We start from the raw sequence: 27,762 nt of genomic DNA, 5'->3' as shown, positions 1-27,762 counted from the left end.
TTATCCATTTTTTATTGTTTTATAAAAATCTTTTGCTAAGTTGTCGCTTTCCTTTCTAAATTCTATCACATTTTCAGGACCTACATCTTTATGAACAATAAAAAGAAGTATTAATTAAGAATATTAATAACCAACTTTCTTGAAATTTTATCAGTTGTAGGTATGTAGGAATTATATCATCGATAGAAAATTCTTCCCCTTCAAGTCCTTGTATGTCATGCAATGATAAATAACATTCCCCGATATAATCCTTTTCAAAAATATCCTGATCCATGATTGTAAATTTTATTATTGAGGAAATATGAGAACATTGACTAGGATCTATATGACTAATTTAAATATTATTATGTTAATGAAGTAGCTAATGATAGACGCGCGCGTCGTTAGCTATGTGCTTTGGTTGCTTAAGCTTTTTAAAAATCAAATTATAAAACGTTAATTTTAATGAAATGAAAAAATTCTAACAAGCAATATTCTCTAATTCACAAAAAAATAATTATTATTTACTACATTTTTATACATTATGTGAAACTTTTTAATTGTATTCTGTGGCAAAGAGAATTATAATATCCAGTTTCTCGTAATTAATGTATAACTATCAATTTTTACGTTTTTATGTCGATTTACTACATGTTCTTAATTTCTTTATCAATTTTTAATTTTACGTTTTTTTATAACTACCTTTACCCGCAATATAAATATATAATTTTTAGAGTTATATTTTTACACTCAAAAAAGTTATATAATATATATCAGGGACTTTCAGAGGTACCATTTGTACGGCCCGGTCTGGCCCAGTATTTTTTTTAAAATATATTTTATTTATTTTTAATTTTTATAGTTAATGGCGATTTAAAATATTTGGTTTTAATAGGGGGGGCTTTTTTAAAAAATATTTTTTTAGGCCCAATCCGGATATTTTTATAAAATAATTATTAGGCCCGGTTCGAGTATATTTAAAAAAATTAAATTATGGCCTACTCGTGTACTCGAGCGGCGCTTAGGGCCAGGCCTGCAGGTCTCTAATTTATATAAATGACATTAAATTTTATAAATATTTTTATTTCTCATAAATGCAATATTTTTACAAGTGTTGTTAAGATTTTTCTTTAAAAAATAACTCATTACTTACAAATTAGTTACAATTATATTTCAAAAGTAATTAGCTACAATGTCAAGTTACTTTATAAATTATTTATATAACTCATCATTTTTAGATAAGTTATATATTATGCAAAAAAATATCACCAAATGATATTTATTTACATAAAAAAAATGTAAATAATACAATATAATATTTTTTTCAAAAAATTTAGGCTTAATAAATTTTTAAAATTGACTTTAATAATAAAATATTTAAATTTGCATTTAAAAGAATATAAGCGTGCCTAAACAAACAAACGTTTTAGAAGAACATTAAAGTACTTTCTTTCTTTCTAATTTTCTTAACAAACTTTCAATTAATTAGTATATTTTATGTTGTGATATTTAAAAAAAAATTTTAGATGGCATTTTTACATAAATTTTTTTTAGATGCGTTTTAATTTTTTCTAGCACCCTTTTTTCATATGCCTAACGACGCGCCTCGAATCTTCTTTCGTAATAAAGCATAAAAAAAATAATATGTAAAAATTTTATCATTTTAATTTAGATATGTTCTTTCTACGAAATAACTAACTTACTAAATAAAATTAATTAGTATTTGCTACTCACTGCTGAATATGGATGTTTAATTAAGGGCATAAAAATAAATAAAATTAATATATCTATTAATTACGAGTAATTTACTAAGTAAAGTCCTCATCATAAAAAGGATTGAGTGTTTTTTTCATAACCTTTGTAGTTTTTTTATCGATATTTTTAAAAATGAATTTTGGCATCAAATCTATCGTAACATAAGGATCACTAAGCCCTACATCAATATATATTTTTTTAAAACCAGAGAATAAAAAAATAGACTAACCATTTTTATCCATAGAAGGCAAATTCTGGGCTGATATTACTTTTATACATTCATTATATAAATGATATTTTAAAACAAAAATAGTTTAATACTTTTCAATGTTAAAGTAGAATCACGATTATTATAATATGATTTGACTGTTAAGATCCCATACGGAGAATCCAATGTCATATTCTAAGGTATATTTATAATTCAATAAAATAGATAATCGATTTAAAATTTATGATAACTAAAAATATTTATTTAAATTGGGAAATTTTAAGATTTACTAAGTACATTAGTGCCCAAATTTGTAATCAAATTTTATGAAATTTTGATCTTCAATTTAATCACGCAAATACATTTACAATTCGGTTTTTATAAACACCAATACATTTGATTCTTTATTAAAAATATATTTGGGCTTTTTACATTTATTTTAACTAAAATATAAATTTTAAATTAATATAAGTATAAGTAGTTTTTATATATTTATTGGCTAAATATTCTCATTTTACCAGTGGTATACTGGTAAAACCTGTAATTACTAAAACAAAAAGTCGATTATGTAAATCTAAATATTATATAAACAAAAGAGGCAAATGCTCATTTTGGAATGAACTATAATTATACTTGTTTTTCTAATCTTTTCAATAAAATGAAATCAATAATATCCTTTGTATCCATTTGAAACCATACCAAATTGTTTGTCAATGCCTTATTATATATAAAAAAATTGTTATTATTTTTTTATTATATCATAATTATGTTTATTACTATATATTTTGGATTATTCGATAATTGGTTATTTGACAATCCTTCACCATTGGCAAAAAAGAAATCCTTAAATATATTCAGCGTTTCTTGTAATCTTTTGCAATGTGGTTGTGATTTCTGTAAAAAAAAAAATTTCATAACTTAAATCAATAATAACTAGTATTGTCAAACGGCTCGATTTGAGCCAATTTGTAAAAACGGTTAACTCAATAAAAAATATAGCACAAAGATTTTACTAATATAAATGTCCAAAACTTTGTGCCATATGTTTGAAATAAATAGGGTAATGACTTTGTTTCCGGTTAAATCAGGTCCATCTAAATAAAAAAAAATGTTCGCTATATAAAAATTTAATTTTTTTAAAATTTGCTAAAATAAACCTAGATTATAATATATATTTTTTAAACTGTTTTATTAACGTCAAATCCGATTTTGATTTCGTCTATAATCATTAGGTATATATATTTCAAAAGTTGCTTAAAAGGCGCTTTCAACATATTCTGGTTACAAATCAATAAAGTTTCGTTAAGGTATTTAATCAGAGGCTCAATATCCTGAATATTTTTTTTAAATTATAGATTGAAAACATATTTTTAAAAAATAATATCATAAAATTATTATAAAATGATTTTTACCCCCTTCTCATCTTGCTCGTTGCATCTTAAATTTTGGAAATCTATATCAGTATCATTTTTTACCTTGTAAAATAAGAAGAAATTATAATAAAATAATTTGCTCACATTTTGTATGATATGCAAAGTAGTAGTGTTATTAAACGGCTCGATTTGAGCTTATCTTATAAAAAGGTTAACTATTTTATATAGAAAAACATAACCCAAGTCTCAAGATTTTGCTCACAGTTACAATGGTTTGGATATCTATTTTCAAAATCTCGAGCCATGGCCAATATTTTTCTAGCAAAGATATTGAGCTAGCCATTTATGAAGATCTGCTCAAATCAAACCGTCAACACTATTTTGAAAAAGTTTGGGCACTGGACACAAAAAAAGGTTATGATCCAGTTCTGAATATTTTTGAAAAAAGTAAAGTTGGGCCAAGTAGTTAAATGTTGTTCATTCGGGGTTCTCATTGCAAACTCTGATAAATTACTCGCACTTTTGTTTCAATCGGTTTTTGGATATTTTTAAAATGACCCCGTGAAGAGAGTTTCAGTTTACGCTTTCAAACTTTGGCATATACACACTAACAATTCTACGCACTTTCAAATAATATAAAAGTATCTTTATTTATACAATATGACCCATTATAATTAATAATAAAGAATGAATAGATAGTATAATAATTAACCTGGAATTTAGAATAAAATGAATAACAATATAAAAATTTTTTTTTTTTGAAAAACAAAATAAATTACCTTTTCAACCAATTCTTTGATAAGTATTTCAATCTTTAAATCTATGTAATCTTTATTACTATCGAAAATGTTATTAATATCGGTAGATGTTTTGATATAGACATCGTCGGGATAAACCTTTTTAAAATTTATGTTTTAAAATATGTATAAATTAAAATTGAAGAAAAAGGGAGATATTTTAATTTTATTAAACATCGAAAAGAAATAGGAATTATAATATGATATTAGAGGTCTGCAAATCCCGGTCCGCTTCTCGCCGTAAATTTTTTTTACAAGTTGTCTGGCCTGAGCAGAAATTTTTTGCCAGGCTCGGTCCATAAAAATTTTAAGAAAAGTTAGAACCGGACCGTTAATTTTTTTTCATGCACAAATTACCCACCCAGGTCGTTTTATTTTTATTTAAAAACAAATCCGGCCCGGTCTGTTTTAATTTTTTCCAAAATTTCCACTTTCGGACGGAGGGGCTTTGCGGATCTTTTATGAATTAATTAAAATTTACATTATTTTAAATGATTAGTTAGTTATACTTTTTTAACGGTTTGTAAGGAATCTTTTAATGACAGATCTTCTGGCGATAGCGATAAATAATATAGAAGGTATTGCATATTATTGACTAATAAACATTGCTAAGAATTTACCAATAAATTAGATTAAATTTTATATTTTGTACCTTTGTTACACAAGAATTTTTGCCTTTATAAATAATTTTATTTGCTTTGGGTATGAAGGAATCCGCATAATAAACAGTTGAAAGATGTTGAATCTAAATTGTTAGGTTTATTAAAAAAAATAATAATTTGGATTTAAGTTATAATATCAAAAATAATTGGTTGAAAATTTTTATTTACCGATACCAAGAGGCAATAAAATTAAAAACTTCAATACCCTTTATTAATATATCGTGGATTCAAAATCAAAGTGCGATATCTGTACTCTTATACGGAATGAGATTATCCACTTTAAAGTTTAAAAGTACAATTTATGAAACAAAAATTGGCAGAACACTATTAAACAGCTTTATTTATATTAAAATAAATTCATATTAATTTTAGAAGTATACGCTCATGGTTAAAATGTGCATGTTGACTAGAAAATTTTCAAATTGATTTAAGTAAAAATGATTCCAAACTCTAATAAAAAAATGAATGTGTATAAATTATTATCTTCCGAAGAGTTCATTAAATTTTAAACTTATTTCTTTTGCGCAATGTTAGTTACATAAGTTATCTAAAATATATTAAATGAATTCTAATCCATCAAAAGATAATAGGAAACTACTGTAGTTAGATAGAATTATGTTAATTGCTATTCTATGTCTAGTAAAAGCCTTCATTTAAATTTTTCGATATGATGCAATGCCCAAGATCCTTGTAAAAGGCTAGGGCGTGAGTGCCAATAGAAGTTAGCGTTGTAGCAATTATTGGTATGAATAAATGGTTGGGATGTAAAACGCGAACATTTGGTTTACTTCGTTCTGTTTCAACAATAGCATCATGACTTAAGTTGGAGAGTGCAAATTTAAGATTGACTGTTTGTTCGGTCAATATTTTGGTCCCTTGTTCGTAGGTAGCAAGAATAGAAGGATATTGAAAAATAAGTGTTGATCGTACGTAGGATGTAAAGAATCTTCGGAATTATAAGGCAATTCTTTAGCAAAAAAAAGGACTGGTGTGCCGTGAGATACAGAAAATCTGATGGATTTGTTTAAGTTCCTTTAAAATATCTGCAAAAAGATTAGTGAAGGAGTCTTCATTGCCTAAGGGTGGCCCTAGATATGTAAGATACTCTTTCTCAGTACTGTTAAACCTGAAATTATTTTGAACATTGTTGTTTAGAGAACAGTATTCACTCTTTAAATGATTTATTGATAGTCCTTCATAAAAGTGTTTTTTTTAAATTCGGAATTGCAGTTATAGTTTTCAATAGATAATATTTAGATAGAACCTTTTTTAGACTCTAGAAGGGTAGAGAAGACCAATTAGACAAAAATGGATATGAATATCTTAGCTTACACCTTTAACTCGATTTTCAAAAATGTCAGATAGAGCCCCCTAATTCTGGAGCCACGATATACTAAATTTTGAGATATTTTTTTTTTGGGCGAAAAAAATGGAAAAAAATATCTTAAATATTCATCTTTAGTTAGTGTTTTTTTTTATAGTTTACTATCTCCCTAGAATTGTTTTGATTCAAAATTTTGAAATTTTATATTCTCTTTCACTCTAATTTACTAATGGGTAAATTAACATTATAATTATAAATTAGTATAAAATTAATTTAAGTAAGTAAAATAAATTAGAAACAATATGATGTAAGATTTAATATGTAACCTAACTTCATTCATTATCGCAAAAGAATTAAATGATTATAATACTATTGGCTCTGGTTTCCATGTAGGAAAAAAATGTTTATCATAAATATAAGGATGATTATAATTCAAAAAATTATAAAATAAATTAATGATTAAATATTTATGATATACAATTTTATATTATAATTTTCTCATAACATAGGAAAAGAAAATGTATAGGCGATTCGTCAATTAAATGTTTACATATATAGGATTCGGCTGTAGCTCCATTTAATGGTTTGCACGTGGACCAATTTCTTATCGATCATTATATTAATGCCTTTATGTCATTTAAACGACCTGCAAACCACAAAATGGCGCTATAGCTGGCTTCAATCTATGTACACTTTCAAATGCATTCAATGCATGAATCGCTAATCTGTAGTATATAAAATTAATTTAAGTTTAATAAGATATAACCTCTAATATTTTTTCAATAAAAAGTAGGGACACGATTCTATTGTACCAATGTAAATCATTCCATATGCGTTTAATCTAAAAATCATAATATCACATATAGATTTCCCATAATATTTCTTAAACTTGTTTCAAGCAATAGATTAAATTGATAATGCTCGAGGAAATTGTCTTGTTTTTATGTTTTATTGGTTCTAACTAAAAAGAAAACATTTCATTAGAAAATGAACAATAAATTCTATCGTATATTATAATGAATGAACCAAATAATATACCTTGTCTAGTTCAATGGCCATATTCATTCTTATATTTATATTAGATTCCGCTAGATTAAACCAATTATACAATGGGACAATAAACCATAAAAAATATTCGTCCATCTGCGTCGATTTAGGATCAGTACTTTAATATCAATTTATATTTAAAAAAATGATATATTTATATTTTATAAATATTTATACATCTGTGAGGAATACCCTATCATAATTTGTAATTCGTAATATATCTCAAAATATATGGAATCGAATAATTTATAATCTTTATCTATATTCTTTTTATATTTTTCTAGGTGAATCAAAAAATTATCGGTCTTGATATTTCGATACTCATTCATCTTTATACATTATATAAATTATAAATTGTTGTAGATCATTAAATATTTTTTTTTATACCTCTTCATCTAGAATCTTTGAAAAATCAACTAAAAACTTTTTGAATAAAAAATTGATAAATTATATCTTAAAAAATCATAATTTTATACTAGTTTCGTGAGGACATTTGTAACGATCTCGATATAATTAATGTTTGATGATCTATAATATATTTAAAAAAATAAATACGTCAAGGACTTGCAATCCAGATCATCAAAATCAAATTTTCGTTATCTTATTAACTTATTCTCTTATTTTTCAGGAGTTCTTCATTATTTTCTTAAATTCAGCTTTAATTAGCTTTAGCAATAGGAACATAATTATTTAAATAACGCGCCTTTTTTAAGTGAATATATTTGATTTGTTTTCCCCATTTGCACGGCCCGGCCCGGATCGGCCCGATCCGGGTATGCCTGGCTCTCTGATGTTATTTCTAACTTTAATAGGTTTATAAATAGACAAAATATAAGGCAGGCCAAATAAACAATTAATAATGCCTCTTTTATTTCGCAATTATATTTATAAAAATGTATCATAAACTAATTAACAAATTTTCATTTTTTTTTAAATTTAACAATATAAAAAATTTGTTAATGTCATGAATCTTAACAAAATACACTAATCGTTATAAAATTTACCTTAGAAAGATATCATTATAATATTTTTGTGACTTGTAGAGTTCAAAATTTATTTTCATCAAAAGTTTCAAAATATTTCCCATATTATAATCATCCTAATATAAAAAGTTAATTTTTAGGGATGAATAATATATGAATAAATACATACATTTTGTAAGTTGGAATAAAGAACTTATGCTAAAATCCTCCGAATTTCTCCATTTTAAATCATATACGAGAGCGATTTTAAACCCGGCATGTATAAATTAATTTGTACCTTATAAATTTCAGATGATTTTGGCCATAAATTATGATATTTTGAATATATATATATATATAATAAATAAAATTAATATGTAGTTCAAAAATTCTGCAAAATTGTCTGAAATTCATAGAAGTATTAGTGCCCTATGTATCAGGAATACATTTACAGTATACGATTTTTTTAAAATGACATCGCTCACGTAAATTCTTTAAAATTGAAAATATATCAAACTTATGTCATATTGTATACAATATATAATACTTGATTTTTCTCCACATGATGTTTTAATTGAAAATATTTTGATTCACAGCTTTTCTATATAAAATAGATAAATAATTTACCTTAGAAAATTATTTAAAATAAATAAATAAAACCTTAATCACATTTGAGATTTCAATCGAACAGTCTTTGACAAATGGGCAACAGATTTTGAATAATTTCATCTTGTACATGTATTCTAAGCAACTATAATTTGTAAAAAGCACTTTATATATTTGAAGATTAAACAGAATGTTCATATTACCTTAATAACGTTTCTAAACGTTTATTTGATGCCTTGTTTGTTGCGGGATAATTGCAGTCTATATTTATTATGCTTGTTAGAGAATTGTGAATGAAAGATTTAAATGATTCCGATAATATATTTTCCTAAAAATATAAAATCAATGATATATAAAATTTCCATTGAGATTTAACTTCATCCTTATTAATAATGTTTTCATCGTACGTATAATCCAAATTTTGCAATAACTTTAGTATCAATGAAAAATCTAATGAATAAATGTTATGAGCATAGCTGTACGCTTCCCATTTGCTTGAATTATCGTATACAATAATAGGGTAAAAATAAATTTAGATTATATAATAATATTTTTTTCTCTCTTTCTTTTCTATAAATTAAAAAAAAGGGAATTTCTCCAAAATAATTTAAAAAAAAAGACTAAATTATAACATTACAAATTAGGGCACGTCGGAACAGATGATAGGGTAGGTTGGATCACAAACCTGGGCAATTGGTACTCCAAATTTTAGATTATTTCATTTATTTTTATTTAATAACAAATGAGTGTATAAATTATCTTATTATTTCATAATTAAAATTTATATACATTAATATATATATCTATTTAACTATATATCGGGCTCGGACCTATTTTAATTTTTTTTAAATATACCCGGTCCGAGAAGCGCTTAAATTATTTTTTAAATGCCCGAGTCGGGCCGGGCCTAAAAATATTTTTTTAAAAATAAGGAAAATCGAATTTTTTAAATCGTCATTATTAATTATAAAAATTAAAAATAAATGTGATATATTTTAAAAAAATCCGGGCCGGGCCTAAAAATACATAACTCGGGCCGAGACAAAATAATTTTTTCCCTAGCCGGATACAAATGGTATCCCCGCATGTCTCTAATATATATAAAAATCTTAAATCAGTGGTTTTAAAAATTAAACGGGTGTGTTACGATTTTTATTTTATATATTATCAATCAATTCCCTTATTACTTCATAATTAACCTCCATAAATTTTATTTGAGCTCTTAATGTCCACTAATTGTAGCCTTTGGTTATATTAGATTTTTACAAAATAATTTTGGGTTTTCACTTTTTTAAAAAATATTTTTTAATTGTATATATTTTTAGGGGGAGAGGGTAGTTGGGGTGTGTAGGGAGAAAATTTTTATTAGCTTAAAATGATATATACGAGAACATGCAAATTTGTCCTTAGTTATGCGCCTGTATCTGATCATAGAGATAATATATTTTTGTCATGCATTCTTATCATAATTATCCATTGTGACAGGTTTTCACTCTTTAAACTTTAATATATTTCAAATGAGTTCTGACATATCTCCCTGGGCCTGGGTCTTCCCTATATGATTAGGTTTCAAATTTTTTTGATTTTTACAAAAATCCGAAAAAAAAACCCGAGAAATAATCTAATATATTTACCATAAGGCTTCTTGAATTTCAGTGATATCCCCTTGTATCGCATGCTGATGCATGATCACCATTGCTTTAGACGAAAGATTACCATTCCAATGATAAGATGATAAATATTCCTTAATTTTGTTTTAAAAACAAATTTAACAGTTAATAAATAATTTTCTTAAAAAATCGATACCGGCAGTCTCCTTAATTCATATTCGATGAAGATTTTATATAAAGATATGTGTTGCTCAATGTCACTGAAGTTGTCCTCAATCGAATCATTGGTATCTTCTTTTGTAGATAGATATAATTTTAACCTTACACGCCCTTGCACTTTAGATTTTGTAGTTCGCCCTTTGAGATCATACCACCTGTCAATCCCATTTGAAGGAATATTCTTTATATATAAAAAATGATATATTATCTTATAAGTCAAATTAAGTTTACATTAAGATTTAAGGTTATACATCCTAAAAAGTCGTCCACATTTTGATCCTCATTGGTTCTAGCAGATTGGACAATTTGCTTAAAATATCTTCAAAGTAGTTATGAAATCAACAAATAAAATTATATATACATATATTTAAAACTATATATATTTATATTTTTTTAATTTAAATAATTTACCTGCCCATACCCTTAAATCCTTGAATGTGATTCAATTTTTTTGCAGCTTCGGAGACAGAAAAATCATCATCATGATCCCAAATATCTAAATGAAGTTGGTCCTTATTGATATCCTGTATTATGCTAAAGATGCAAAATTGTAAATGAATAAGTGATATTTAAAAAAACAAGTTTTCACCAAAGTTAATGATACTTACTATATTTGGCACAAAAAGGCATAACCATATAGAGTATTTAGACGGGGATTAAAGTGTATATTTTTCAGACCCCAAATAATTTGGAACCAAGATTATACTAAAAGAAAAATAGAAGAATGAGAGGCTTGGGATAAAAAAATGTTAGTAGGAACAAAGGGAGAGGGAGGGAGGGGGGGGGTTGTATTTTTTCCGACCAAATAATTAAGCGTTCGCATGTGAATCGCATTTTTACTATTTGGAGAAGAAGCAAAATATGTCTCTTTATTTTTCAACTAATTTTCTATACTAATCGGCTCATTTTAATCACCACAATCAATACTTCAGGCTGCTATAGATAAAGATTAAAATTATCTACAAAATCGATCCATCTATTTTCTATACAAAACACAGCGCTACATTGAGGTTATGATATTTCCGCTGTTGCGAAAAATTCAAAATCAATGTACCATAAATGATACGTAAACCGTTGATAGACTAAAGCTAAAATCTTGGGTTTAAACAACATTATTTCGAACTGGCAATGTATTTTTTTTTTCATGTGTAGATTTTGGATATTTTTTTAAAATAAAAGAAAAAAAACATTGTAAATAAATTGATATTTATTTTCAATTTTTTTTACAAGTCTATATGTTCTATACCATTTAAATTTTTCGTTCCATTTTGGGGACAATGTTTTATATTGCACCGATGACACATGAATGTAGTTTGCGGGTATAGCACTTTGTGATATATTTTGTAATATATTTTGAACATCCAACGATTTTTTAGTGTTTCTTTTCCCTATTTAAAAAATTATATTATAAACATAGGTATGTCTATAATTTTCTTAAGGGGGGGGGGGGTACTTTCTATAAATTGTATTTAATCTCACTTTTTTGAAGACTTTGACCTGTTAATGTAAAATCATTTTAATTCCAGCTCTATGTCTTACCAATTAATTCCGCGATTTAACAAAATATTTATTACCAAAAAAAATAATTTTTGCGAAATGTGATTTTTTTTTCGTGCTGTACACTTCTTTTGCAATGGCAATTATTTAAAAAATTTTATTATTAGATTTTAAAATAATATTTAGAGAAACTTAAAAAATTGCCGCGGGGGGGGGGAATCACTTCCCACCGATAGCGCCATGCCGATCATTATAATAAAGCGCCAAACTTCAATTTGAATATTTATTTTTATATTTAACCTACATTGATGTTTATGCAGATCTGGCTCAGATATAGGTTCGCAAACACTAATATCATCCTTTCGATCACCAGGTATGATTCCTAACATGCAATAAGGATCACTATATCCTAAAAATAAATACATGAATATATATATAATTCCATTCCGCATAAAAAATAATTGCTAATATACCATTTACATCTTTAGACTCCAAATCTCTTGCTTCGATTAAATCAATGTTTAACACCAAAGTTGGCGGTTTTTCCTTTTGCGCTGTGTCCAATAATCTTTCATGAGTTTTATCATCGATTTTAAATGCCTCTTGACAATATGTATATAAATCTTGCGGGTATTTCAATTTGTCTATATCAATTTTTCCCAATTTATGTTCAATGGTATATAGCACCTCAATATATAATTTCTCTTTCTAGATTTAAAAAAATATATATATATTTAATCAAGTTTTACTATATGGTACGTCCATTAGAGGTCCGCGAAACCCAGTCTGACCTCTTAAATTCTTTGCTCAGCCCGGCTGGCGGGCAAGACTTACGGATGGGCTAGACCGGGTTTTGCAGATCGCAAATATCCATACCTGATTACTTATAAAAATAAAATAAAATATTAGTCAAATTACTTAAGCTATTGATCGAACAGGACGAATGTCTATTTTGTAAAAACAAACGTTTTTTTAAAAAAAAAGAAGCTTTATATAGCTAACTACTTTTTGATATCTAAAATATGACTATGAAAAATTTTGAGAAAACAATAATCTAATTAGGACAATCCTATTTTAGTGTATTTAAGAGTAAAAACAAAATAACAAGGATTTAGACTTCGCATATGAAAAATTATACCTGTTTATCCGGGATTTGTTCGACTTCGTGAATTGGTAATTTTAATTTGGTTTCATTTTGTTCAGCCATCTTCAATTCATTCTTTATGATTAAATTTAAATAATTGTTAATAAAATTCCAGAATTCAATATTTTGAGGGGGTAATATTTTTAAAAAATGTTGTTTTCAAATCTAATTTTATAAAATTCTAATTATGACTGTGGGACCAACATTTGTATAGGTTTGATTAGCCTAAACTCATTGAAGGTCCTTTAATATGAAAAAGTTGTCAAATATTTTATTAATATATAAATTTTGATATAATGAGATAATGATCATGTTAAAATAAGCATCTAATAATTACTTCGTATGATGGTATTTGATCATATTTGTGCTTTTTCAGCAAGGCAAATATTTTCTCAAAAAATTCATGATCACTTTGTGGGATTCTTATATTTTTTTTAAAAAAAATATTTTTGTCAATTATATAAAGTTAAATAGATTAGTTTAATAAATAATTTGATGTATATATAGGCATAAATGCTTGTTAAAATTTTAAAAGATTTTCATGCTGACATCCTCTCTATTATTAATTACAAAATAATGGATAAAAATTTCGGTCTTTGTGGAAAATTTATATAAAAATTAAACATGAAATGTAACAATTAATTTTTTAAAAAAATATTTAAAGAAATCTCAACATGAATCCCAAGAAAGCTTTATCTATTAAATTCATAAAATTATATAGGGGAGAAGTGCCATAAATGGCCACGTTTGAAGACTGGCCACCACCCTTTAACTTTTTTTCTATTGGACCGATTTCTCTCAAAATTAGTCAAAATGTGTATATTTATGATATTTATTTTACCTAAGTTCATTTATTGAATAGAGCAATCCAATATAAAAATATTTTATAAAAACTGTTTTTGGTACCTCTTTCTGGAAAAATCACGTTACACATTTTTTTGTTTGGTGAAAAAATTACTAATTTAGATTACTGATATTTTATATAAATATTATCCTTAGGCATTTAGCATTATTCACACAAAAAATAAGACTTTAAAAGTTTTATTTAATAGACATATAGAGGCGCTTATTAATAATAGACAGGTGAGTATTGTCTGGCCAGGCATTGACTGGCCAAAATCATACATTTATATTAAAATGAAAAAGGCGCGCAAAACAATATTTGGTGCAAATTCAAGTGATGAACAAATTAAACTTTGTCTGGCCAGGCATTGACTGGCCAAAATCATACATTCATATTAAAATGAAAAAGGCGCGCAAAACAATATTTGGTGCAAATTCAAGTGATGAACAAATTAAACTGGCAATTGATGATATAATCATTAATAAAAAATCAACACTATCAATAGCTAATAAATTTAATATTCCTAGAACGACTTTAAGAAGAGCTATGAATAAATATAAAGAGACTTTGGAATATCCTCATATGGGATGGAGTTCAAATAGGCTAATATTCACTAAAGCTCAGGAGGACCTTTTAAAAGATTATATAATTCAGGCTAGTAAATCACTAATGGGTTTTGGCATAAAGCAAGTAAAATTTATATTTTAAACAATTTAATTCTCTATTAAATATTAGATAAGAATATTGGCACATGATTTAGCAAAAAAATATGAGTTAAAGTTTCCAGAAAGTTGGACTCATGATGGAATGGCTGGCTTGGATTGGTTCAAAGGGTTTAAAAATAGACATCCTACATTAGCCCTTAGAACCCCTGAAGCAACAAGCTTGGCTAGAGCTCGAGGCTTCAATCCTCACAGTGTCAAAATTTTTTTTGATAATTTAAAATCTCTAATGGATGAATATAAATTTGAACCACAAGACATATGGAATATGGATGAGACTGGAGTAACCACTGTCCAAGATCCTGGTAAAGTTATTGCAGAGAAGGGCATGAAACAGGTAGGATTTTTAACATCAGATGAAAGAGGATCCTTAGTGACCATTGCTATAGCTATAAATGCAATTGGTTCCTCCTATGTTACTATTTCCAAGAATTCGATACAAAGATTGGTTTATCAGAGAGGCCCTATAGGTTTTTATAATGTGAATGTTTATTATTTATATTTTACTTCATTCAGGTTGTATTGGTGCTGGAAATGGATCTGGGTGGATGCAGGAAAATGAATTCCTGATATTTTTAACTCATTTTTGCAAACTAACAAAAGCATCCAAAACAAATAAAAATTTATTAATATTAGACAATCATTGTTCACATTGCTCACTAAGATCAATAGATTTTTGCAGAGACAATAGAATAATCCTGCTCACCCTACCACCACACTGCTCCCACAAGTTACAACCACTAGATAAATCAATCTTTGGACCATTTAAAATTTTTTATAATAACAGCATTGACAATTGGATGAGAAACCATGTAGGCAAATCATTTACCATATATGAAATACCATCAATTATTAAAATGGAGCTTCCTAAAGCTACAACCCCCAAAAATATTCAGAATGGATTTTTAGCCTGTGGGATATATCCCTTCAACCCTGATATATTCTCTGAAGATAGTAATTTAATATCTAATGATGATGATATGTCAGAATTATCCAATATTCCTCGGGCAGGGAAATTAGCTTATTGTGATCCTGAAAATGATACAATAAATTCCACTCTTAGCCCTATGCCTATGACTTCTGATAATGAGTTATGATTAACATCATGTCATCAGCCCAATAATAATTTGAATTCACAATCTATTCTACCACATCCAATTTTATATAGCAATAATATTATCAAAAAAGACAAGAGGAGAAAGAAATCAGAAATTTTAACCTCATCACCTTATAAAAAACATAAATTAACAAATATTAAAAAAAACAATAAAAAAAAATCTAAAGAAAACTAATGATGAGTGGCTTTGCATAATATGCAAGAAGGCATATTCAAAGAGCAAGAAAGGTGAAGAGTGGATTAAATGCATGCAATGTGAAGAATGGGCTTATACTTAATGTACTAATAACAATGATTTATTTGTTTATTATGTATGTAAATAAAGATACTATAATTGTTTCATTTATAAATTAATAAAATGGCTTTTATTATTGTTGTGTATTAATAATTGCCTAATTAAGTTTATTAAACATCATGAATGATTAAATTATTAAAAATCACTTTAACATGTAGATAGTTAAGATAATAATTTATAAAATTATTAAATAGATAGAGATTAATTTTATATTGAAATAAGAATGTTTAACAAAAAGATAATTAAGATATTAATTTATAAAATATTATCATTAAATAGATGATGATAAATTTAGATGTTAATACTTATAATTAAATTTTTATTGCCTAAAAATTAAGAAATATTAACATGAAGTATTTCTAATTGTAATATTTCATATTTATAATAAAATTCTAAATAATATATTGTCTAACTAAGTTTATTAAACATAAATTTATAAATTGATGAATGATTAAATTATTAAAATAGTCTATAACATGTAAATAATTAAGATAATAATTTATAAAGTCATTAAATAGAGAGTGGTTAATTTTATATTGAAATTAAACTGTTTAACAAAAAGATAATTAAGTTATTAATTTATAAAGTATCATTAAATGAATGATGAAAAATTTAGATGCTTATACTTATTAAATTAGTGTATAATTAAATTTTTATATACCCAAAATGAAAAAATATATAAGATAGGTCTTTTGCAAGTATTTCATATTTATAATAAAATTCTTAATTAATATATTATGGCCAGTTAACACATAGTATATGGCAACTTTCACATAACCTCATCTAGCTCATAAACAATTATAGATAGAGCTTTAATTCAAATTTTATTTTAAAGATTAATAATTTGGCTACACACTGATATCAAATTTGTTTGGTTAAACCCTATTCTTAATACTTTTTTTTCAAAAAAGCAAAAACATGGCCATTCATGGCACTTCTCCCCTATGTATAAGATATAATTTCTTGCATAATTTTCAAATATTTTATTTGTTCCTTTAATACAGTGCGGTTTAAATTTGCTGTCACAGCACCACAAAATAATTACCTTGTTCAAATTGATCAATGGGGCCATTTAAAAATTTTTAATACATTTTATAGAGATTTTTTTGGTATACTAAGAATTGCCTCTCTTTTCAACCCGACAGAAACACGGGAAGAATAGGGCAAAGAAGGAACTGAGAAAAACTTAGTAGAAAATTTAGGATATTTTTCCTTGTAAAATTTTGTTTTACACGTTTGGGCAAATTTTAATTAAAAAATTTTACTGATAAAGACTAGCTAGAAAATCTTTATAAAAAATATCACTGGACGTTTAAGACTGGGACAGGCTAGGCCTATCTCTATCATGCTTATACTTTCAGAATCGAGCCCAGCACAGTCGGAACGGGTTTTATACTAGGCCGGGTCTACCATTAAAAATTAATTTCCGCTCGGACTAGGTTGAGCCTAATATTTTTTTAAAAAAATTGGGGCCGGGGCTGATCGGGATTTATTTAAATATGAAATCCCTTTTTTAAAATAAATTGATATATGCAAGAAATAAGGCGCTAATATATTTTATTTGTAGATAAAATTTTGCAATCAAAAAAAAAATTAAATCTTTCTATATTTAAATAAATTCGGACCGGGCCGGACAGACATATAATTTTTATTTTGGGTCGGGCTTTTCTGTACAAATAAAATAAATTTAGTTCGGAATTGGGCTGAGCAAGGAAAATTTTTTTATAAAAATTTCGAGCCCGGCCTGAAAAATTAGACCCAATGCAGATAGAGATCATTAATGGTTGTGCTAATAATATTAACAATAATAATAATGTAAAAATGATTTAAAATCTTAATTTAAGCAAAATATTTATTTCAATACTAAATAAAGATCAATCAATTTACGCTTAATTTAAAAGTGAAATTTTGAAAAGTACGGACTAAAAGTAAATAGAGAAAAGACGGAGTATATGGTGATAGGAGGAGATGAAAAAGAGAGCATTGATATAAATGAATATCAGATATCGGCAATTGAAAGCTGCAAATATTTGGGCACCACTATATAAAAATCAATCAATTTACGCTTAATTTAAAAGTGAAATTTTATCCTCATTCAATCGTTTTCAATAAAAAATCCTTCCCTTTTGTTCAAGCACCTGAGAAATACATAAAGGAATGTAAATTCTTACCGGCTACTTAATTTTAATTTAAACTATGAATGCATTCCAAATTAAGATGGAAGCTCATTCTTATAATATTAATTTTGCATAAAGGAGACCGGATTAGTTCGGCAAGTGGCTTGTCGAGTATTATTATATTAACCAAAATTTTTACAAAACTCCAATTTTATTTTCAATAGCAATATTTATAATATTTATCTTTTGATAAAAAAAATACATAGAGAATCTGTTAACTATTTTAAAATTGAAGATAAAATATGTCTTTGATTTATTTTCCAAATTTATATTTGGTGGTAAAAAAAATATTTCCAACTTTTTTTAACATTTGAAGTTTTAAAATTCATATATCATCTTTGAATAGGTATGTATATAATTTATACACAAAAACGAATTGAATAATAAATTATTTGTATTCGATTCTTTCAAACGACTTAATAATAAATTATTTCATTTGTTTAAACGAATTCGTAACGACTAATTCATTATTCGAGTAATATTCTTTTTTGGAAAATCCTTATATAATCTCAGAAACCTGCAGAGGTACCATTTGCACAGCCCGGCTCGAATTTTTTTAAAATATATTATATTTATTATTTATCTATATAGATAACAATGGCGATTTAAAATATTTGATTTTAAAATTTTTGACCGGGTTTTTAAAAAGATTTTTAGAACTGGCCCAGTCCGGCTCGAATATATTAAAAAATTTATGTACGGTCCAACCAGAGTACCTGCAGGTCTCTGATATATATATATATAGGGTGAGAGAGAGAGAGAAGTTATATTTAATATTTAACTTTAATCCCCTATGGCTTTTAAAGCCTGGGTTAATCAGGCCAATGATACATTGAACACATTTTCTCCTATACTGAATAATATCTATCCAATAAATTTATTTTTATTTTAATGAAATTTAGAATGCTTAAATTTATTGTATAAATAATTAATTCTTTGTATATTTTTTCAGAGACCTACAAAGTTAATAATTTTTTTGCCCTCCTAGGATCGTTATTTTTGACTAAGTTTTGAATAATGTTGGTTTATTTTGCATATTTATTTATATCATTTTCCCTCACGTTCCAGGTGGGCCAGCAGGTCTCTGATATTCTTATAGAATAATTTTAATTACTTAATATTGATTTATATTTGGCCGCGTTTCTTAAATTATAATAATTTATACCGATAAAAAGACATATATATATTTTACCCAGGTATCTTCAATTAATTTTAAAAGTGCAAAATTATAATTATTTTTTGTTTCCTCATTTCCTAATAAAAATTATTAAAAATGAGATGCGTATGTATTGTTGTTTAATATAGATATGAATTTCTTTAAAAAAAAAAAATTAAGTTAATTAAAAATATATTAATTTAAAAAATATTAAATACTTTTATATAAAATATTGATTTTATTAAATAATTATTATTTAACAGAGACCTGCAGAGGTACCATTTGCACGGCCCGGCCCGGCCCGGTTTTAAATTTTTTAGGCCTGGCCCGGATATTTCTTAAAAAAATTTTTACGGCCCGGCCCGGATTTAAAAATTTCAGGCCCGGCCCGGATATAAAAAAATTTAAGGCTCAGCCCTGATATATTTTTAAAAAAAAATTTAAGGCCCCTCGGAATTTTTTAAAATTATATTCGACCTGGTATATACAAAAATTCACCTATCAGGTATTTTACCATATTTTTCAGCGAGTATTATCGCTTATTATTTAAAAAATACATGTAAAAAGCTAATATTTTGAGAATATTATATTGAATTTATAAAAATTATAAAACTGTTATTTATAAAAATGGATATTTTGAGCATATAGTATTTTTATATTGCATTTATAAAAATAAAACTAATATTCATAATCATAAAAATGGTAATAATATTTTGAGCATATACTATATTTTATATTGCATTTAAAAAAAATAAAACTAATATTTAATTTATAAAAATGTAAAATATTTTGAGAATATAATATATTGTATTTAATTTACTATTTAATTTATAAAATAAAATTAAATCGCTATTTAAAAAAATGCATGTATAATAAATAGTATTTTGAAAATATAATTTAATTGCACAATATTAATATAATTTATTTTATAATATAAATTTTTAACAAAAGAAGATAATTGTATTATATAATATTGTAAAAAAAAATAATGAAAAATGTTGGCTTGTAATTTTAAAATAATCTTTTATATAGTTTTCCGTTATCTTGCGATCTGTCCCTGACAACATACGTAATTGCTTGAATTTGGGACAGAGAAAAAGAGAAATAAAATGATACTTGTGTAAAACAAATTTTTCAATTAAAAAATGCTTTATATTAAGTAATATCAATTTTATTTCTCCTTTTTCGCTTTGAAAGGTATTACAGACTTCAAGAAGTTCATAACACCAAATTACCACTTTAAAAAGAGTACAAGAGTCCGACTGTAACTCAACAATAGCTCTGTTAAAATTCTCAAGAATTTTGACTAGATACTGAATCGGAAAGTCTATAATATAATACTTTTCCGATCCCCCATGTTTTTGAAGAACTTTTATAATTTCTTCATTTTGAGATTAAACAGAATTGAGCATATTGTATTTAGAGTTCCAGCGGACTTCTATATCTTGATAAAGGGCTTTAAAATGCTGGCATTTATTACTTTGTTTTAAATGCCCCACTAATATTTTAGTATTATCTATTGTTGATTTTATTAATGGGGTATTACTTTCCAAATATTTGAAGTTAAATGAATTTCTTAAAATTGTATTTAATATATGACAAGAACAATTTAATCGTTCATTTAACTCCAATGCTTTTATAATATTTCTTGGTCTGTAACAAATATTATATTAATAAAATCGTTAGTGTTAAAATAAAAATATGAAAATTCTTTAATAGTTCATCCTTAACTACTTTGCTAGTCTTTGACACTTCTTTAAATTTAGCGGTAAATAGGTTTCTCTTCACTAACTTCCAGTCATCTGATATATAGTGCATGTTAACTGTTATAAACGAGTTCTTTTTATGGTCATCGCACCATATATCAGTGGAAGCAGCCATAAATCGATTCTTGATTACTGGGGCAATAGTATCAACCAAAATGTTTCTTATTTTATTACATTTTTCTTTAGGGTGGCGTGATAGAGTGGTGGGATGTGAAATCAATGAGTTGATATTTTACCATACTTTGCCCCAACATCGACTAGAGCCTAGCTGAATTCAAGAAACCCATTCCCAGCTATCATTTCGAAAGGTCTAATATCTTTTGCGCAAAGTGTTAAGGAATGATCTATAAATTTTTCTTTTGAATATTTTATATTACATTTATAGGTTGGTTTTTCAGGTGTAAAATTTTTTTATTAATTTTCATGGATTTACCATCACATCTATGTCTTTTAAAATGTGATGTACCATGTTTATAATTATAAGATAATATACTTGAACAATTCTTACATTGTAAGTAGCCCAATGACATATAATAATACCTAGACTGACGATTCATTCATTAAAATGCATTTTTAAGCGTCGTTAAAAGCAAATCAGCTTGACCCGCCATTTTGGTAACCTTTATAATAATTATTTTCATGTTAAAAACTAATATTAAATTGATAACTTACTTTCTTATTATCTCGATGAACAGGCAATTCTTTAATAAAGTTTGCATCAGATATAATATAAAATTAGGCTCTCGTTTAAAATTTTAATATTTATTACAGTAACCAAGATGGCGTCTCTAGCTGATTTGTATTGATGTACACTTTTAATGAATGAATCGTCAGTCTAGGTATTATTATATGTCATTGAAGTAGCCAATGTTTTTTTTATTTTCATCTATGATGATGTTAAATTTCGCCCATATTTTAGATTTTAAATTATTATTTGTATTTCTAAAAAAATAAATATTATTTTTAATTTTATTAAATTAGTATTTTGTGCCATGATATTCCTTTATTTGATTGTTTTGGTAAATATTTAAAAATTTAGATATGAATTATAAAAAATATATATTAATACTTTGAATAAATTTGCAGGAAATTAATAATTAGATCGATCTGTGGGTGTTAGGTAGTGTTAACCATCACCCAATATTATATTAATCATAACTATAATATAATATAATCTTATAGCCATTAACTCATAATGTAAAAATTTTTATATAAAATATTAAGGCCCGGCCCGGGTTTAACAATCTTAGGCCCGGCCCGGCCAGGATATATTTTAAAAAAAAATTTGTAGGCCCAGCCCGGATATGTTTAAAAAAATTTTATTTAGGCCCGGCCCGGGTATCGAATTATTCGTATTGTTCGAAATAATTTGTATATATTTTTCAAAATTTTCGTAAATATTTTCACTTTTTTAAATTTTGATAATTAATTATTTTTTTAAAAAAATAAAATATTTTTAATGAATTTAATTTTCAAATAGAATATTCGAATCGAAATTCAATTCATATTTTTGTAGATATCATTTATCTATCCTAAACAAAGAATTTTTAAGTATACAATATTCTAATGTTGATGCCATTCAATGCATAATAGACTCCCTCAGATTAAGAGTGATGATATATATACTATATGACAATCCTATAATTTATACATTTTGTCATAAATCTTGTTTGATAGAATAAAAAAAGCCTTACACTTAATTAAAACACATTATTTTACTACTATGATTTTAGATTTATTAGTTGAAATTGCTGTCAAGCTTTCTTAGTATTGTTAAAGGGCTTTTGAGCTGATTTGTTAAAATGGTTATATTTTATCCAGAAAATATTATGCGTGCCTTAAAATTTTGGTCATATTGCACAAAAATTTGAATATCTATTCCCGAAATCTCGAGGCCTAGGCAATATTTTTTGGCTAAAATATTGAGTTTAAAAATCGGGTTAAATCTAGCTGTTTAACAACACTAAGTTTTCTATCTTTTAAATAAATCATTATTAAAAATTATACTTTATTGTTATTTGTTATTAAATCATAAAATTTGATTTGCTTAGAATTAATTTTCTTGTTTTTAAATTTTAGCATTCTTTGTTATTAAATCAAGAAAATTTATGTTAAATAAATAAAAAATTTGGCATTCTGTCATGACTGGTGTTCCAATTCACCTTAGCTTGTTACACTGTGCCTCAAATTTTTAGTAACACAAAAATTTAAAAATCAAAATATGAATTTTTTTTATTATTCTATACTCTAATACACTATTTAGAGGTATTATTTGATAATGTTAATCAATTTTTGTTACGCCACCACTTACATTTAAAATATTTAGGGGTAATGAAAATTAAAGGATTTTATCAACGCTCCCTATATATGGGAACCATTTTGGGAATTGAGTGAGCCTCGAATTTATTTTGGCTAATTTTAGATTTCTATTTTTTTTTATCGCTAATTTTAGATTTGGGTTTCCTTTTTTGTTAATTTTTTTTTGAACTGGCCGTATAAGAAATCTTGAATACTCCGTTTTAAATGTGTAATACTTAGTGAATGTTGCGGCCTTGACCGATATACACGGTTCTTAAATAAAAACCCATCCAGGTCTTATTTATTTCATTCATTTTTTCTTTTTCTTTTTCTTTTTCTTTTTCTTTTTCTTTTTCTTTTTCTTTTTCTTTTATTTTTTTCTTTTCTTTTCTTTTCTTTTCTTTTCTTTTCTTTTCTTTTCTTTTCTTTTCTTTTCTTTTCTTTTCTTTTCTTTTCTTTTCTTTTCTTTTCTTTTCTTTTCTTTTCTTTTCTTTTCTTTTCTTTTCTTTTCTTTTCTTTTCTTTTCTTTTCTTTTCTTTTCTTTTCTTTTCTTTTCTTTTCTTTTCTTTTCTTTTCTTTTCTTTTCTTTTCTTTTCTTTTCTTTTCTTTTCTTTTCTTTTCTTTTCTTTTCTTTTCTTTTCTTTCTTTCTTTTCTTTTCTTTTCTTTTCTTTTCTTTCCTTTCCTTTCCTTTCCTTTCCTTTCCTTTCCTTTCCTTTCCTTTCCTTTCCTTTCCTTTCCTTTCCTTTCCTTTCCTTTCCTTTCCTTTCCTTTCCTTTCCTTTCCTTTCCTTTCCTTTCCTTTCCTTTCCTTTCCTTTCCTTTCCTTTCCTTTCCTTTCCTTTCCTTTCCTTTCCTTTCCTTTCCTTTCCTTTCCTTTCCTTTCCTTTCCTTTCCTTTCCTTTCCTTTCCTTTCCTTTCCTTTCCTTTCCTTTCCTTTCCTTTCCTTTCCTTTCCTTTCCTTTCCTTTCCTTTCCTTTCCTTTCCTTTCCTTTCCTTTCCTTTCCTTTCCTTTCCTTTCCTTTCCTTTCCTTTCCTTTCCTTTCCTTTCCTTTCCTTTCCTTTCCTTTCCTTTCCTTTCCTTTCCTTTCCTTTCCTTTCCTTTCCTTTCCTTTCCTTTCCTTTCCTTTCCTTTCCTTTCCTTTCCTTTCCTTTCCTTTCCTTTCCTTTCCTTTCCTTTCCTTTCCTTTCCTTTCCTTTCCTTTCCTTTCCTTTCCTTTCCTTTCCTTTCCTTTCCTTTCCTTTCCTTTCCTTTCCTTTCCTTTCCTTTCCTTTCCTTTCCTTTCCTTTCCTTTCCTTTCCTTTCCTTTCCTTTCCTTTCCTTTCCTTTCCTTTCCTTTCCTTTCCTTTCCTTTCCTTTCCTTTCCTTTCCTTTCCTTTCCTTTCCTTTCCTTTCCTTTCCTTTCCTTTCCTTTCCTTTCCTTTCCTTTCCTTTCCTTTCCTTTCCTTTCCTTTCCTTTCCTTTCCTTTTCCTTTCCTTTCCTTTCCTTTCCTTTCCTTTCCTTTCCTTTCCTTTCCTTTCCTTTCCTTTCCTTTCCTTTCCTTTCCTTTCCTTTCCTTTCCTTCCTTCCTTCCTTCCTTCCTTCCTTCCTTCCTTCCTTCCTTCCTTCCTTCCTTCCTTCCTTCCTTCCTTCCTTCCTTCCTTCCTTCCTTCCTTCCTTCCTTCCTTCCTTCCTTCCTTCCTTCCTTCCTTCCTTCCTTCCTTCCTTCCTTCCTTCCTTCCTTCCTTCCTTCCTTCCTTCCTTCCTTCCTTCCTTCCTTCCTTCCTTTTCTTCCTTTCCTTCCTTTCCTTCTTTTCCTTCTTTTCCTTCCTTTCCTATCCGGTCTTTTAATTTTTTTTGTAATATTTTTGTTTATGCCTGATTTAAATCTTGTTTTATCATTTTATTATGTATTTTATGTTAATAATATCAAATCAAATGTGAATAATAATATAATAAATATAACAAAATATTTAAATTTAAAGTAAAATGCTTTTTTGACATTCATCGTCATAGTATATTGCAAAAATGAACTAAAATAAGTATTGTTAAACGGCTCGATTTGAAAATACTGGAGATTTTTCTCACTGATAGTAGAAAGGTTGGACATCTATTAACGAACTCTCGAGGCTTGCAAAAATATTATTTTGGCTAAAATTTTAATTTTAAATGGGAAAAATTGAGCCTTTATTCACACTACCAAAAAAAGAAATTACATTAAAACTCCTCTAAAAAATTAATATAGACAAAAAATTAGTAAAAATAATTAAAAGACCAGTCCTGACGGCCTTCGAAAAAATACTGGTCCTCAAAATATTCGGTTCTTGTCTAAGACAGATATGACAGAACCGTTGATCTTCCAAATAAATGTATGCTTTGCTATATTTGAGTGTTAAATGATATCTTAACCTAGTGTAGTAATAATATATATCTAGTAAGCTATTTTGAAATTGTCACTTTATTATTATGAAGTAAGCCAATTTATTTTGTATCATTAGATAATAAGGTATATTATCAAACATTGTAATTATAATTTCGTTTTTTTCCTCCCTAAAAAAACGAAATTATACATTATCAAACACTGTAATTATAATTTAGTATTTTTTCTCCCTAAAATTAAGGATTTTAAGGTAATTATGACGCATACACAAAGAAATCACAATATTACTAATATATTACTATAATAATGTTTATACAATTTATAAATTTGTTTCTGCGATTTACATATATTAAAATAAATGACAAAAAATTTAAAAATTATTTAAATAAAATTTTTATTTTTATTATAAAATGAGAATCAAGCTGTAATTTTGACTAAATAAAAAAAATTTCCTTAATTCTTTAAAAAATTTATAACCTGCTATCAGTATAATTCTCAGGATCCATTGTAGAAGAAGATATTATTAGAATATTTTTTTAAAAGTTTAGATGTTTTAAATTAAGAATTGCTATTTATTTTTTATAAAATAAATGAAATTTTTAGAGTGAAAAATAAATTATCGATTAGTTTATAATAATGCCATTTAATATAATGAACTTCTATTTGATACATACAATATATTAAATAAATAGTTTGTAAAATTATAATAAAATAATAGTACACTAAAATCGATATATCGTCATTTCCGTTACGGAGCTTAATTATTTATATATATTTTTTTTTATAAATAATTATACTTTGGTCAACAAATATATCCTTCTTAGGGACATTGTCCTTAAGATGAAATTTATATTTAAGCAAATTTTTTAAAAGAATAAATTGGCTTATTTTTATACCTATAAAAGTAATATCTGTATAACACAAAATAATTCCTGTATAATTAAGTAGAGTTTATTTCTAATAAAATTAATTTTATATGAAATAAAATTATTAATAAATCAAATCCTTAGGTAAATTTAAATGAATTGACATAAAATATTTTATATTTGATTTAAAACGCCTTTTTTTTCTCTCTCGGCACCGGTAAATAAAAAAAATGGAATTAGCACTCCTAAGCTAAGAGATTGAGTCGAGATATCAATAATTATTTAAGTCATTTATTTTAGAAGCATATTCTAACTAGCTCACTCACTGGGCATGTTAAACAATGTGGTCACTAGATGGTGCTATTAGGGGCTCGAGCCACGTAATATTTCGAAGCGCCTTTTCAAAAAATTTAGAAAATAAAAATTTTGAAGTAAAAAAAACAATATTAATTTTAGAGAATTTTAGATTAGCATCCTTAAAGTCCAAGAAAATTGGAAGGTTTAGTTATGCCCCTGTGTACGGTCATTTGCCAAGGGACTTTGTTTTCTTATGGCGTCTATGCGTAAAAACATTTAAAAAACATAGGGACTATTTATGTATTGATCCCCTGACCCTTTCCAACCAAGCCCTTGACATCATGGATCACAAGGAAAAACATAAAATCTCAAAATATTCAGAAATTTCGAAAGGTCATTGTTTCTAGTATTTTCCAAAAATCTAGGCTTACAAATCAGCAAACTCACAGAATAACACTTAAGAAGGGTTTTTCCTCTGAAAAGTTTGACGGCATAACCATCCTTAAAGCGAACTACATTAGCTTTAATAGAAGTCTAAGCTTGAAGAGATATCCTAGACTCTTTATACTTCTTATTTATTTTTTCTCGCTTTATATAGTTATTTAAATTGTTTTGTTTTAAATTTTTTACATATTTTGTAGATTCTATTATATCTATTACACAATAATAATAATATAAGAATA

The 27,762-nt window shown here is 26.4% G+C and overlaps 2 protein-coding genes across 2 annotated transcripts; one reads left to right on the top strand and one right to left on the bottom strand.

Annotated features, from left to right (window-relative positions):
- On the bottom strand, positions 1–26,495 carry LOC135926380 (BAI1-associated protein 3-like). Its single transcript, XM_065462236.1, has 33 exons — positions 26,394–26,495; positions 13,521–13,605; positions 13,178–13,258; positions 12,513–12,747; positions 12,344–12,448; positions 11,789–11,930; positions 10,954–11,076; positions 10,774–10,861; positions 10,520–10,723; positions 10,348–10,457; positions 9,090–9,207; positions 8,917–9,041; positions 8,768–8,858; positions 8,655–8,708; positions 8,150–8,244; positions 7,622–7,673; positions 7,533–7,568; positions 7,323–7,474; positions 7,137–7,263; positions 6,988–7,059; positions 6,865–6,939; positions 4,765–4,857; positions 4,622–4,720; positions 4,095–4,211; positions 3,355–3,417; positions 3,127–3,273; positions 2,720–2,836; positions 2,576–2,659; positions 2,056–2,137; positions 1,964–2,002; positions 1,789–1,912; positions 136–329; positions 1–86 (listed from the first exon to the last, which is right to left on the bottom strand). The coding sequence occupies exons 1-33, from the start codon at positions 26,420–26,422 to the stop codon at positions 1–3; spliced, it is 3,444 nt and encodes a 1,147-aa protein (XP_065318308.1). The 5' UTR covers positions 26,423–26,495.
- LOC135925845 (uncharacterized) lies at positions 14,427–15,846 on the top strand. The gene is made up of 4 exons (XM_065461367.1): positions 14,427–14,717; positions 14,763–15,219; positions 15,266–15,479; positions 15,537–15,846. The coding sequence occupies exons 1-4, from the start codon at positions 14,427–14,429 to the stop codon at positions 15,844–15,846; spliced, it is 1,272 nt and encodes a 423-aa protein (XP_065317439.1).
- Positions 26,496–27,762: the final 1,267 nt, after the last annotated feature.

Source organism: Gordionus sp. m RMFG-2023, chromosome 3, assembly GCF_954871325.1.
Source record: "Gordionus sp. m RMFG-2023 chromosome 3, tfGorSpeb1-WG-v2, whole genome shotgun sequence".
NCBI lineage: Eukaryota > Metazoa > Nematomorpha > Gordioida > Chordodea > Parachordodidae > Gordionus > Gordionus sp. m RMFG-2023.
Note: the sequence above shows the minus strand (reverse complement) of the source record. Positions and strands in the feature narration are given on the sequence as shown.

Excerpts from the sequence above, each read along its gene's own strand:
- LOC135925845 (XM_065461367.1), top strand. The coding sequence starts at position 14,427 with ATGAAAAAGGCGCGCAAAACAATATTTGGTGCAAATTCAAGTGATGAA. Across the intron at positions 14,718-14,762 it reads TGGGTTTTGGCATAAAGCAA|ATAAGAATATTGGCACATGA; the intron begins GTAAAATTTATA and ends ATTAAATATTAG. Across the intron at positions 15,220-15,265 it reads TTATCAGAGAGGCCCTATAG|GTTGTATTGGTGCTGGAAAT; the intron begins GTTTTTATAATG and ends TACTTCATTCAG.
- LOC135926380 (XM_065462236.1), bottom strand. The coding sequence starts at position 26,422 with ATGGATCCTGAGAATTATACTGATAGCAG. Across the intron at positions 13,259-13,520 it reads ATCAAATACCATCATACGAA|AATGAATTGAAGATGGCTGA; the intron begins GTAATTATTAGA and ends TTAATCATAAAG. Across the intron at positions 4,212-4,621 it reads CCTTACAAACCGTTAAAAAA|GTTTATCCCGACGATGTCTA; the intron begins GTATAACTAACT and ends AATTTTAAAAAG.